The sequence below is a fragment of the Orycteropus afer genome, unplaced genomic scaffold (assembly GCF_000298275.1).
Source record: "Orycteropus afer afer isolate SDZICR_OR568_19922 unplaced genomic scaffold, OryAfe1.0 scaffold00001, whole genome shotgun sequence".
Taxonomy (NCBI): domain Eukaryota; kingdom Metazoa; phylum Chordata; class Mammalia; order Tubulidentata; family Orycteropodidae; genus Orycteropus; species Orycteropus afer.
In genome coordinates, this window is record NW_006921588.1 from 31,094,522 (window position 1) to 31,108,686 (window position 14,165).

Consider the following 14,165-nt stretch of genomic DNA (forward strand, 5'->3'; position numbering starts at 1 on the left):
TGTATAGGTTGCATATCGGATGGTGCACCAGTCGCTAGGACTGATTGTTTCCATTAATTTTGGTTTTCTTCTTTCTTCTTGATGAGGAGAGACCCATTGTTGCATCTAGATGGCAGCTTCCTAGCTTTTAAGGTCCCAGTCGCTACTCGGGGTGGCGGTTTCTTAAAAACTAAGAAGATCCAGTAATTCCACTCCCAGGTATATGACCAAAGACCTGAAAGCAGAGACTCAAAAAAGTACTCCAATGTTCACTGCATCCCTATTCACAATAGCCAAAAAGTAAAAACAGCCTAAATGCTCACCAAAAGATAAATGAATTAATAAATATGGTAAATACACACAACGGAATACTACTTAGCCAGAAGCAGAAATAAAGTCTTGATGTAGGCTATGGATGGAGCTTGAAAAGATTATGTTGAGTAAAATAAGTCAAATCACAAAATAAGTCAAATCACAAAAAATAGTGTATGACCACACTTACATGAAAAGACAAGAAAATGCAAATATATAGAGAACAAAGTTTATTAGTGGTTACCAGGGGCAGGAGGAAGAAAAGGGGGGTTAGTGGAGACAGAAATATCAAGTTGATTAAGGATAGGGCTGCACAACCTATTTTTCTGTTGTTGTACACCTGTAAAACGTTAAGGAGCCCTAGCAGTATAGTGAAAAGGCATTAGGCTGTTATCCGGAAGGTCAGAGGTTCAAACCCACCAGTTGCTCTGCAGGAGGAAGATGAGGCAATCTACTTCTGTAAAGATTATTTACAGCATTGGAAACCCAATGGGGTCGCTAAGAGTCAGAATGACCTCAATGGCAGTGGGTTTTTGTAAAAAGTTAAATTGGCAAAAATTGTGTGATAGGTGTATTTACAATAACAAAAAAAAACTACTGTTTCGGTTACCTTGTGCCACTCTGACAGGAATATACCACAAATGGGATGGCTTTAACAAACAGGAGTTTATTCTCTTACGGTTTTGGAGGCTAGATGTCCGAGTTCAGAGTGCCAGGCTCTAGGGGCTGAGTGAAAACCCCTAGACCATGGGCTTCAGTTTTGCCTCTGGCTCCCAGCCCACTGAAGCTGGAGGCTTTTCTTCACCCAGCTGCTGGCTGCTGTGGCTGACAAACCCAAGGTCCGTAAGTAAAAAGGCACAGTCCCAATGTCACCAAACCACACGGCAGGCCATTAATTCAAGTCCATTGAAAGTCCCAAGGTCAGCACAGCATGGCAGGCTACTGAATGAAGACTCGGCTACATGCAGGGTTCAAATGTGCCAAAAAGCTACAGACCTTCCTCAAAGCTTCTTCTTCCATACTGAAAGCAGACCACATCCCAAAAGCAGCTACTCAGCTGCTCCAGTAGAGTCCACCATGGAAGTGATTGCTAATCTTATCAAGGCAAATAACTACATCCAGCTGCCCAGCCATTTAACAAGGCCCAGCCAAGCTGACAACAACCTTAACTACCACAGCTACTGACGCTGCTTATATACAACCAAATATCTCATGGGTTTTGATCCTTGGTTTGGAGGTTCAGGGTCATGGTTTCATGGGACATCCCAGTTAATTGGTCTATTAAAATATTTAGTGCTTCCATTCTACTTCCCAGTTTGCTGTCTAGTGCCTGGGGTCTTAAAAGCTTGCAAGTGGCCATCCAAGTCACAATAATTGCTCTCTACTCACCTGCAGCACCAGAGGAAGAGGAATGGTCAGAAATAAAAGAAAGAGCTCTGGTAGCACAGTGCCTAAGGCACTTGACTGCTAACCAGAAGGCTAGTGGTTCAAACCTACCAGCCACTCCTCAGAAGGAAAGTTGGACAATCTACTTCCATAGAGATACTGCCTCAGAAACCCAAGGAGGGGTCACTATGAGTCGGGGCTGACTTGATGGCACATAACAACAACGACATGGAATGTGGGGCTAATTGCTTCCATAAATAACTGCCTCCTTTGCCATGAGCTCAACAGAAATGGATGGTGCTGGATTATTATTACTGACCATTTTGATCAAAGATTCCATAGAAGAATCCTGATCAAAAGAAGGAAAATGCAGAACAGAATTTTAAATTCTCATGGACTCCAGACTTCCTAGAGCCAAAATTGGATGAACTCTTGAAACTACTGCTCTGAGATCTTTAAACCTTTGACTAAAATTATCCCCTAATATCTTGTTAAAACCAAACAACAGTTTAGCTTAAGTAATTTAAAAAAAAAAAAAAAAAAATCTGCCTTGATTATTATAATTCTTTTAAGAATTATCTATATGGAAAAGACAGGCTTATAGGGGGAACTTTTTTTTTTTTTTTAATTGTGCACTGGGTGCAAATTTAGGGAGGAAAGTTTGTTTTACATTCAACAGTTTGTGTACATTTGATTTCACGCCCTGATTACCATCCCAGACCATAGCAAACTCTCCTCCCCTGCTTCCCTGTGGCTAGCCCCCTCCCTGTGCCCTTCTTAACTATGCACTCCTGTCTGTCCAGCTTTCCCTTTATGTGAATGCTGCCCCTCTGGTGCCCTATGGCTGATTGCTCTTCCTAGAGCAGGAGGGTACGTTGCCCTAGGGTAGGTGCTCTGCATGTAGGTCTTTCTACTGTAGGACTGAGAGTCAATCCTTGGGAGTGAGTCCAATTCTAGGCCCAAAGGGTAACTAACCCGGGGCCATAGTCTTGAGGGTTCCACCAGACTCCAGCTGATCATTAATTCTGGTCATTTTTGTGTTTTTGAATTTTGTTCCACATTTTTCCTCTAGGGTGAACATTTATACCAGGCAGATATACTCCTCAAAAATGATCAATCATGGGAGAACAGAAGGGCAGTGTTTGCACAGGAAGACAGCTCAGGGGGCAGGGATGCATAGGAAAGAAGAACACAGGGAAGAGGTAAATAGAGGGAGAAAGTGGGAAGAGAGCTGTTACATTGTGGGGAATTCCAGTCAATGTCATGAAAAAAAATGTGTATGAACAGCTGTATGGAAAATGAATTTGCTCTGTAAACTTTCACCCAAATCACAATAAAAAAGAAAAAGAAAAAAAGAATTATCTATGTGGGATGACACTGACAACAGCAACTCTAAAGATTAACTAGGAATCTTAGGGGGCAGTGAATTTATGTTCGTGGAGGAGGAAATACTCATAAAAGGAGGGTGAGAATACTTACACACATCAAAGAATATAATTAGTGTCACTAAATAGTACACTAAGAAACTGTTGAACTAGTATATGTATGCTGTGTGTTATTCTCAATAATAACAATAAATAAAATCATATATTTAAAAAATTTAAAGCAAAAAAAAAAGTTTCTTCATAAGTAAGATTCTACTTTCACTACAGAAAATAATTACTTAATACATTACTTTCTCTAATATATACTCGTATTTACTTTTTGTGGTAAGAAAATACCCAGAAAGTATAAAGAGTATTAGATATGCTTTCTTGCACTAACCTCAAGATGCCCTTTACAGGCATAGAGCAAAGGGGAAAATGAGTGTCCTTTTTGAAGTAAAAGTATTCAAAGAAGGAGAGCATTAGCTACTGGAAAGCCAATTACAAGGTCACCTGCCACCCCTTAAGAGCTAAGCTATCTTTTGATAATCTCTGCATCCTTGCTACAATATAGAATCAAAAGGTGTATGATAGAATTGAACACTTTGAATACTTTGACTAGCTTTTTCTCTCACTGATTATAGATTTTTTTTGGTTGGTTTATGTTTGTTTGCCCCTAAAAATGAACTGGAAAATTGTGACTATAAATTTTTATCAAAACATCAAATGATCTTGAGCTGCTGCTTTGGATCATCCATTCGAACAGACAGTATCACATGCACCAAAATACTCAGGTACAATCCTAGCTACAATATAGTTTAAGTTCTCTTACCTTAGAAAGTTTTTCAACTAACCTTACCCTAGTTTCACAGTTCTTCTGTTACTAGATAATGTGTTCAAACTATGTCTCTTTGAATAGTCAAAAAGAATAACAAGCTCAGTATGTCATCACTCCCTTAATTCTTTTATAAAATATTATGAGGTTACCAAGGCTTCAATCAGTTCTTATTAGACTTAACTCTAACCCAATTAATTTCATTAATAACTGAAGATGAAAAGAGCACCAAGAAAATTTTATCTATTCTGAAGACACTATGATTTTAACTACAGAGAGACAAAAAATATTTCCCAATACCTAACCTAACTCTATTTCAGTGATGCCATCAGTATAAGCAATATATAACAGAATTTGACATATAAATAGACTGCAGTATACATCTCTTTGCTGGAAACTAAGTAATTCTTTATTTTTCAAATCTTAGATTTTTCTATTTGTAAAACAGAAAACTCATCCTCCTTAAACAGAGCATTCCCAGGATATGGGAATGATTTAAAAAACAGAATAAAGCAGACTTACAAGAAATTAGTAAGATACATTCAAAGGCACACACTGGCAGATGCAAAGCCGGAAAATTATCAAAATAGGACTCAAGAGAATCATGCAGCAGGAGTACAAGAATTGTAATTAAAAATTAGAAATATAATCTATAACACATTGTTGGACTAAATTTAATTCTCGCCATTTACTTTCACTAACATAATTTAAAATTTTACAGACTAACAGAATGTGCACTCTGGTGGCATAGTGGTTAAAGCATACAGCTGCTAACCAAAAGGTCGGCAGTTTGAACCCAACAGCCACTCCATTGGAGAAAGATAAGACAGTCTGCTTCCATAAAGATTTACAGCCTGGAAACCCCATGGGGGCAGCTCTACTCTGCTCTAAGAGGTTACTGTGAGTTAGAATTGACCTGATGACACTGGTGAACAGACTATTCAAAAAAGTAAAAGACCTCATGGATTTTCATATTAATGTATTTACAAACTAGTATAAATCTTAGAATTCAGTTATGACAGCAAACTCTGCAAGCTTGCATTATTGCTGTTAGGGGTCATCAAGTCAATTCTGACTCATAGCAAGCAACCTTATGTACAACAGAATGAAACACTGACCAGTCCTACACCATCCTCACTACCACTGCTATGTTAGAGCCCATTGTTGCTGCCACTATGTCAATTCATCTCCTTGAGGATCTTCCTCTTTTTACTGACTCACTACTTGTGGTGGTTGGGAGCTCTGGTAGCATACTGGCTAAAGCACTTGACTGCTAACCAGAAGGCTAGCGGTTGAAAACCACCAGCCACTCCTCAGAAGGAAGATGGGGCAGTCTACTTCTGTGTGATACTGCCTCGGAAACCCAAGGAGGTGCGCTATGAGTTGGGTCTGACTTGACAGCACATAACAACAACAACACAACTTGTGGTGGTTATGTTTGTGTGTCAACCTGGCTGGGCCTGGTTGAGTGGCTGGGCAGCTGGTGGTAGTTATTCCCCATGATGAGAGTGGCAATCAACTCCATGGTGGGATCTACCACAAGCAGCTGAGTAGCTGCCTTTGGGATATGGTCTGCTTCCTGTATATAAGGAGAAGCCTTGGGAATGGTCTCTAGTTTATGGCACACTTGGACCCTGCATGTAGTCGTGTCATTGCTCAGCAGCCTGCTATGCTCTGCCGACCTTGGGAATTACAATGGACTCAAGTTAATGGCCTGCCATGTGGTTTGTTAACATAGGGACTGAGCCTTTTTACTTGTCAACCTTGAGGCTTCTCACCCTCAGCAGCCAGCAGCTGTCCAGAGTGAAGAAATGCCTCTAGCTCCAGTGGGCTGGGAGCAGGAGGCAGAGCTGGACCCCAAGGCTGAGGGGCTTTTACCCAGCCCCTAGAGCCTGGCACTTTGAACTTGGACTTAAAGTCTCCAAATTGTAAAAATAAATTCCTGCTTGTTAAGGCCATCCCGTTTGTGGTATATTCCTGTCAGAGCGGCACTAGGTAACCAGAACACTAGTTTACCAAGCATGATATCCTTCTCTAGGCACTAGTACTTCCTAATAAAATGTCTAAAGTACACGAGACTAAAGGCTCACTATCTTTGCTTTTTAGGAGCATTCTACTGTACTTCTTCCAAGATATATTTGTTCATTCTTCTGGCAGCCCTTGGCATATTCAATTTATTTTGCAAGCACCATAATTCAAATTTTGATCACGAGAAAGCATATGATCAAGAGTGCACTAGTAAAATGAATATCCTCTTGTTGCTATTGTTATTAATGCCGTCGAGCTGGCTCCAACTCATAGCGACCCTATGTATAACAGAACAAAACACTACCTAATCACACACGATCCTCACAATAACAGGTATGTTTGCACCACTATTGTAGCCACTGTGTCTATCCATTTCACTGAGGCTCTTCCTTTTTTTTTTTTTTTTCTCTAGTTTACCAAGTATGATGTCCTTCCCTGGGGACTGGTCCCTTCTATTAAGATGTCCAAAGTAATCAAGACAAAGTCTTGCTATCCTTGCTTCTAAGGAGATTTCTGGCTGTACTTCCTCCAGACCATTGTGTTTGTTCTTTTGGCAGTCCATGGTATAGTCAATATTCTTCACCAACATGACAATTCAAATGCATCAATTCTTCTTCAGCCTTCCTTTGAAAATATGAGACAACTGAAAATACCATACCTTGCTAGCCAGAGCAATAAGCCAAGAAAGGGAAATAAAAGGCATCCAAATTGACAAAGAAGTAAAATAATCTTTATTTGCAGATGATAATGACCTTATACACAGAAAATTCCAAAGACTTAGCAAGAAAATTACTGGAGCTAATTGGAAGTTTCAGCAAAGCAGTAGGGTACAAGATCAACATTAAAAAATCAGTAGGATTCCTTTACACGAAAGAAGAAGAAAACTCTGAAAAGGAAATCAGAAAAGCAATTCCATTTACAATAACCACCCAAAAGATGAAGTACTTCAGAATAAATCCAATCAGAGACACAAAAGACCTATACAAAAAAACTATAAAACATTATTACAAGAAATCAAAAAAGACTTACATAAATTGAAGAATGTATTATACTCATGTATAGGAAAACTTAACACCATGAAAATGTCAATATTATGCAAAGTAATCTATAGATACAATGCAAATCAAAACAACAATGAGATATCATCTCACTCCAGCACTTGTAGCAAAGTTCAAAAAAAACAGAAAACAAATGCTCGTGAGGGTGTGGAAGACTGAAACCCTCATACACTGCTGGTGGGACCATAAAATGGTACAATCACTGTGGAAAACAGTATGGCATTTCTTTAAAAAGCTGAAAATAGAAATACCATATGACCCAGAAATCTCACTAGGTATATATCCTAGAGAATAAGAGCCGTGACACAAACAAATAGATGATGCACAACCATGTTCACTGCAGCACAATTCTTAATAGGCAAAGACATGGAAATAACCTAAGTACCCATCAATGGATGACTAGATAACTAAACTATGGTACATATACATAATGGAATACTGTACAACATTAAAGAACAATGATGGAAATGTGAAACATCTCATAACATGGATGAACCTAGAGGACATTATGCTAAGTAAAATTCATCAGTCACAAAAGGCAAAATATTATATGAGACCACTATTATAAAATGTCAAGAAAAAGGCTTCATACAAAGAAATATTTTTTTATGCTTATCAGGTGGGAGGGGAAAGGATGGTAAATCACTTACCAAAGAGTATACACATATTACCTATGTGAGATAAACTGATCAAAGATTTCCAAGAAGTACTTTTGGAACTGTGTATCAACAGACTTAAAAATGTACAAAACTCAAGGTGAACATTTATACCAGGTAGGTACACTCCTTAGAAAAATCAACCATGGGATATCAGAAGGGCAGTATTTGCACAGGGAGATAGCTCAGAGGGCAGGGATGCATAGGAAATAAGGACACAGGGAAAAGGTAACCACAGGGAGGAAGTGGGAGGAGAGCTGTTACATTATGATGATTGCAATCAATGCTGTGAAACAAAATGTATACGAATACGAACTGTTATATGGAAAATAAATTTGTTCTGTAAACTTTCACCCAATTCACAATTTAAAAAAAATTAATACTAAAAACGTGCAAAACTCTGTGACCTGCATTCCATTTCTAGGAATTTATTCTAAGAAAATAATCCCAGATGTTCACAAAGATATGGAGGTTGTGTTGGTTAAGGTTGTGCATCAACTTGGCTGGGCTATAATTCTCAGTGATTTGGCAGTTATGATATAGTTAGGCAGTAAAGTTATAAAATACCATGGTTTGAGTCAGGCACACCTTAGCCTTCAAAATGACATCTTTGCTTTTTAAGGCTTTAAAGACGTCTTTTATTCAACTCTACTTTGAGAAGGCAGCTCTTCCCCAGTTGTATTTTGAGTGACTTCCAACTGGAGGTGCTGATCTTCCAGCCCTTTACTGGATAGCTCTGCTGTCACTCATAGGTTTTCACTAGCTAATTTCTTTTCAGAAGCAAATCACCCGGCCCAGCCTTAGTCTTAGCCTTAGTCTTAGTCTTCCCAGCCTTAGTCTGCAACCTCCGCTGAAACCTGTATCTGAAACACCACTGCACAGCTTCCAGCATCACAGCAACATGCAAGCCACTACAGTATGACAAACTGACCATCAATTTAACAGTGAAAAGCCTGAAGCTACTACAATTACTATTATATGCCAAGCATTTAAAAAGAAAGATAAATTAACTCTGTTTTAAATAAATAAAGCAATTATAGTACACACACAAAAAAAAATGCGGTTTCTACTAAAATGAAATTAGTTGCAGTTACATAGAATTCAATATTTTCATCTTCAGCCCAAAAAAACAGCAATGGCTTCATTATTGCTCTTAAAAATTGTGACATCAGTCTCCCAAGATACTGATAGCACATGACTAGTTATGGAAATATAGTTAGAAATCCTTCTATTTATTATGTGTGACTACCTTTAAAAAGACCCTTGGCAGCAGAATAGTTAACCACTCAGCTGCTAACCAAAAGGTTGGCAGTTTGAACCCACTAGTCACTCCACAGGAAAAAGATGTGTCTGTCAGTTAGCTCCCATAAAGATAATAATAGCCTTGGAAAGTAAGGGGCAGTTCATACGGGGTCGCTATGAATTGGAATCAATTCGACAGCAGTATTTACCTTTAAAATCTTGATTAAATTGCTATGACTTTAAACGATGCCAAAACTACCTTAACCAATTTTCAAAAGAAATTTTTGAAGAATCAATACATGCTTAAGTTATTAGAAGAGTCCAGGATCTCTCAAGCTGTAGAACTGCAGCCACGTTACTTAAACCCCTCTAGGCCTCAGTTGCTTTACCTTTAAAACTTAGGTTTTGAGACTAGGCAAAAATGTACTTATTTAGCACAGTGCCTGGCCTCTTGGCTATTGTTACACATTTTATTTTTAGCTCAATTTCAAACTATTGAACAAAAGTCTTAAAAAAAAAATTCAACTGCTCCCTGAACTTCAGGTATCTTCCAAAGCAAGTCACTTTTTGAAAACACAAGAATTCTAGTAATTCACAAAGCCATTTCTCCCATGAACGTACTTAAATCATAAGTGATAACCGATCAAAGTCTTAAATCTCTGTTCTACTTATCACTAGAGTAAGTAAGATACTTAATCTAATACATCAGGTAAGAAAATTCAGATACAAAAGAACATAAACTTTGAGTGCAAAAACTATCTTTAGCACAGTTTGACCAGGCTGAAGGAAAACAATGATCTCTTATACTATAACAAGTATTTTCTGGGCATTCCTAAATGCCCAGAAATTCAAGTATATGCCTAACAATCTGCTCCAATTCAGATCTCTCTCAATGACTCAACAGACAACTCTGGTACATCAAAGGACTACATAGTCATATGGATTCTAATATCCTTCAGGTACCCCCCAAGTTCTCTGCTAAGCCAAGAAAAGGAAAGCATGTGTGCATATGTGCATCCTAGAACACAGATGAAACTCATACCCTCTGTTCTAACAACCAGCAAGGTAAATGTAACCAAGACAGAATTATAAAATGAATCTACAGCTGAAACTGCTTCCATGCTCCACCTTTCCAGGCAGTCCAGGTATTGTACAAGATATACTTAATCAGCACTAGAAATAAGAATCTTCTGTCAATATCTAGACACTCTGACAGGCCGCAATGACCCAGAAAGTAGGCCACAGTAAGACTGGAAATCCATGACACAAATCCAAAGCTCGGGATCCTAATTAATAACAAGTACTCTAGAAAAGCTTTTAGTGAGGGTCAAGAAATCAGTAGTTAAGAGCTTCAGCTCTGGGATGTGAATTAAGGACCTACTTCTTTTTAGCTATGTCCTCTAACATGCCTCCATCTTTTTCTTCATAGAATGATTTTATTAATGGTATTAATAAAATCTGCTTCATACAGTAACTTTGAGAATTAAATGAAAAAATGCATGTGAAGTGCTTAGCATTGTATCTAGCTCACACAAAAGGTTCAATAAGCATTGTTCATTATTTCACTAACTGATTGCCTCACTAAAAGGCATATCCATTTCCTGTTTCGAATAAAGAAGAACCCTTTCTATGTATTAAATACTATTAATTCTCATTCATTCTCATTCTTTCTCTTTCTTACCTCTCCCTTGCTGGTCCTTTTCCACTCCAGAAACTGGATACTCCAGATTATAAAAAGGTTTAATACAAATTAAAACTTTACAACCAAACACTAGGTCCAAATCAAAAGATCAATAAAACGACATACTTTTTTTCTGTTTCAAATATGCTAGTGCACACTTTATGAAGAAAATAATGAACAAAATCTCAATAGCAAGGGCTTTATTTGCTTTTGAAGTCCCCCACTATCATCTCCTAACAACACTTTTTTCATTATTAGACAAATTTAATAACTTAACTCTTCCTTCAAACAGCTTTAATGTCAATATGGCTAACCAATCAAATATTCTTCCTAATTAAGTATTTTTAGAAGATTTTCATGCAAGGAAAAACAGAATATAAATACCTTTGGTGCCACTGCTTAGCTTTACCCTCTTTCGTTTGCCCAGACCTTGATTCCCATCCTGATCCTCCTGGAGGAAAACAAAATTAGCATCATTTAAAGTCATATTCATCAACTTACACATTTCATACAAAAATAAATATGCTTATAAATTATGTTAAAACACAACATATACTTGTTTATATATTAATCAGTATATCTTATGCATATGCTACAATAAAGTATCTTTTTAATGCTGCTAATTTTGATTAAGATATATAGTGAAATATCTTTAGTATTAAAATACAAGAGCTTTTAAGCTTAATCTGTGCTTCTAATGGAAGACTTTCAAATATTTCAAAATGATAAACTAAAAACATTCCTAACTTTTTAAATATAACAAATGCATGAAGAAGATTAAAGGAGGAGGTGGTCAGATAATCACATGAAAGTGGGTGAGAAGATGGGACAGAATGATTAAAGGAAAGGCTTTGGAGAGTCTGAGACAAACAAAGTAAGTTCAAGATAACGAGTTCTTAAAAATAAACAGCATATTAAAGGCAGGAGTTGACAGTAACAAAAATAGAAAATACAAATTATAATATGCTTAGGGAAAAAAATAGGAAACACAGCATTTGTGTTCACATATCACATATGCATTCCTGAAAAAACCCTACACCAAAAATAACAGGGTTTACAGGGGAAAAAAAAAAAGGATCGGGGCAGATCCAAAACCAAAAAACCAAACCCACTGCCACAGAGTCGTATCCGACTCATAGAGACCCCTCCTTGGATTTCCGAGGCAGTATCACTATGGAAATAGATTGCCCAACCTTCCTTCTGAGAAGTGGCAGGTGGGTTTGAATCGCCAACCTTCTGGTTAGCAGTCAAATCCCTTAGGCACTACACTACCAGAGCTCCTAGGGGCAGATCACTCATAATCTATTCCAATTTGTAACCAGAGAGGTAATAAAAGCAATCAAAAGTACTTTGGAGATAATTTGAATGCCCAAGCAAGCATCTTAAGGTAGTCTGAGGCTGTCTCAAGACATGTTAGCAACACACAACAGAGGGGGAAAAGCTAGCCAGTGGAGGGAAAGTGAGCAGAGGAAGCAGTCACCACTGGTGAAAGCAAGATGAGAGCAAGGGTGCATCTTTTAGGGAGAGAGTCTTGGGTAAAAATGTTCATTTCTAATTTTCTTAAAATATTGCTGAAGAGCCTCCTGCTCCCTTTACAGCAGAGCTGGGGGCTTTTTCCTTTCCAGCTAAAGACTGTAATTCTACCCCACCATTCCAGGCCTCCTAAACTAGGAAAGACTACATATGGATCAACAACATCTATGTTATACCATCTTTCTCTATTTTCCAAACACACATAAGCCAACCGGTATTATAGGAACATGTGTGGTAGTATTTTGGCATACAATCTGTGGCACTAACAATGGTGTTTGGGCAAGTCAGGATTACAGCACAGATTCACAGATACTTTCTCAATTACAGCCCATCAAATCTTCAAAGTAGACAAGTCATCTCAGCTTCATGCTACTGCTCTAATCACATGGTATCCTTGTATTCACACCACAGCCTTAATTTCAAGTTTCTGCCAAGATCAGCATTAGCCCTTGGGGCCAATCTCTGGAGTTTTCCACAGCCATCACTTAACTACATCATTCAACATTTACTGAGCACCTCAATATGCCCTCTTTGCCTTTGCCAGGCCTCTATGACCATCCACCTGGAAGCAAGTTTGACAAACTATATTGTTCTCTACCCTGGAGAAACTCAGCCAGAATAAAATTTAGAGTCGTAAAAGACATAAAACAGACATAAGAACAACAAAAAAAAAAATATATATATATATATATATATATATATATATAATCCACCAGCCACTCCTCGGAAGGAAGGTTGGGCAATCCTACTTCTGTAGTGATACTGCCTCGGAAACCCAAGGAGGGGTCGCTATGAGTCAGGTATGACTCGACGGCACATAACAACAACAACATAACATATATATATATATGCCGCAAAGCCCAGAGGGTTCAGTAGTTTGAGATTTCAGTTAATAGTCATTTATGAAACTGTTCTCCCAGCCATGAGAGAAAAGGTAAAAATGGAAAAATATATGCTATGTCCCAGGTTGGAAGCTCTGGCGGCTTGGTCCCCAAGGTATTTGACTTCTAACTAGATGACTGCCGGTTCAAAACCCACCAGCCACTCCTCAGAAGGAAGACTGGGCAATCTACTTCCACAGTGATACTGCATCAGAAACCCAAGGAGGGGTCACTATAGTCAGATCCAACTCGATGGCAGTGAGTTTGGTTTTTGATATGTCCCAGGTTAAGATTACTTCATATTTCAAATATACACTTCCTATGAAAAGAGTCTTGATCAACCAATGGTCATGGCAATAGCAAGTTCTATAAATTTCTTGGCTGCACAGTTATAAAGGACAAGTGGAATTAGCCAAAGGAAAGAGTCATTCTAAGAAAAGAGGACAGTATGATCAAAGGCATTGTGGTGCAAGGAAATGACTCTTCTAGCCATGTCTTTGTGACTCCCATCAGATTACTGGGTTGCTGTTGTTATTGTTGTTAGGTGCCATCGAGTCATTTCCGACTCACCGCAACCCCATGCACAGGAGAACGAAACACTGCCCGATCCCATGCCGGCATCATGATCTGTGCTATACTTGAGCCCATCAACACAGCCACCATGTTAACCCATCTCGTTGAAGGCCTTCCCCTCTTTCATTGATCCTCCACTCTACCAAGCATAACATCCTTCTCCAGGGAATGGTCTCTTCTGACAACATGACCAAAGTAGATGAGACAAAGTCTGGCCATTCTCGCTTCCAAGGAGCTTTTCGGGTGCACTTCCTCCAGGATAGATCTGTTAGTTCTTTTAGCAGTCCATGGTACTTTCAGCATTCTTTGCCAGCACCACAACTCAAAAGCATCAACTTTTCTTCGGTCTTCCTTATTCATTGTCCAGCTTTCACATGCATACAAGGCAACTGGAAATATCATGGCTTATGTCAGGCACACATTAGTCCTCAAGGAAACATCTTTTCTCCTCAGCACTTGAAACAGTTCCTTCACGGTTGACCTTCCCAGTGCTACACGTCATCTAATGTCCTGACTGCTGCTTCCATTGGCATCGACTGTAGAACCAAGCAACGTGAATTCTTTGACAACCTCAATCTTCTCTCCATTTAATGTGATGCTGCTCATTGGTCCAATTGTGAGGATTTTTGTTTTCTTT

General features: G+C 38.6%; 1 protein-coding gene across 1 annotated transcript in view; it reads right to left on the minus strand.

Annotated features, from left to right (window-relative positions):
- UBR3 (ubiquitin protein ligase E3 component n-recognin 3) overlaps positions 1–14,165 on the minus strand; it is a 347,537-nt gene that overhangs the window by 198,174 nt on the left and 135,198 nt on the right. The window contains exons 6-8 of the mRNA XM_007953244.2: positions 10,926–10,992; positions 10,542–10,631; positions 10,079–10,146 (exon numbers count right to left, since the gene is read on the minus strand). Coding sequence (XP_007951435.2) covers positions 10,079–10,146; positions 10,542–10,631; positions 10,926–10,992 — 225 coding nt within the window. The remainder of the gene's footprint in view (positions 1–10,078; positions 10,147–10,541; positions 10,632–10,925; positions 10,993–14,165) is intronic.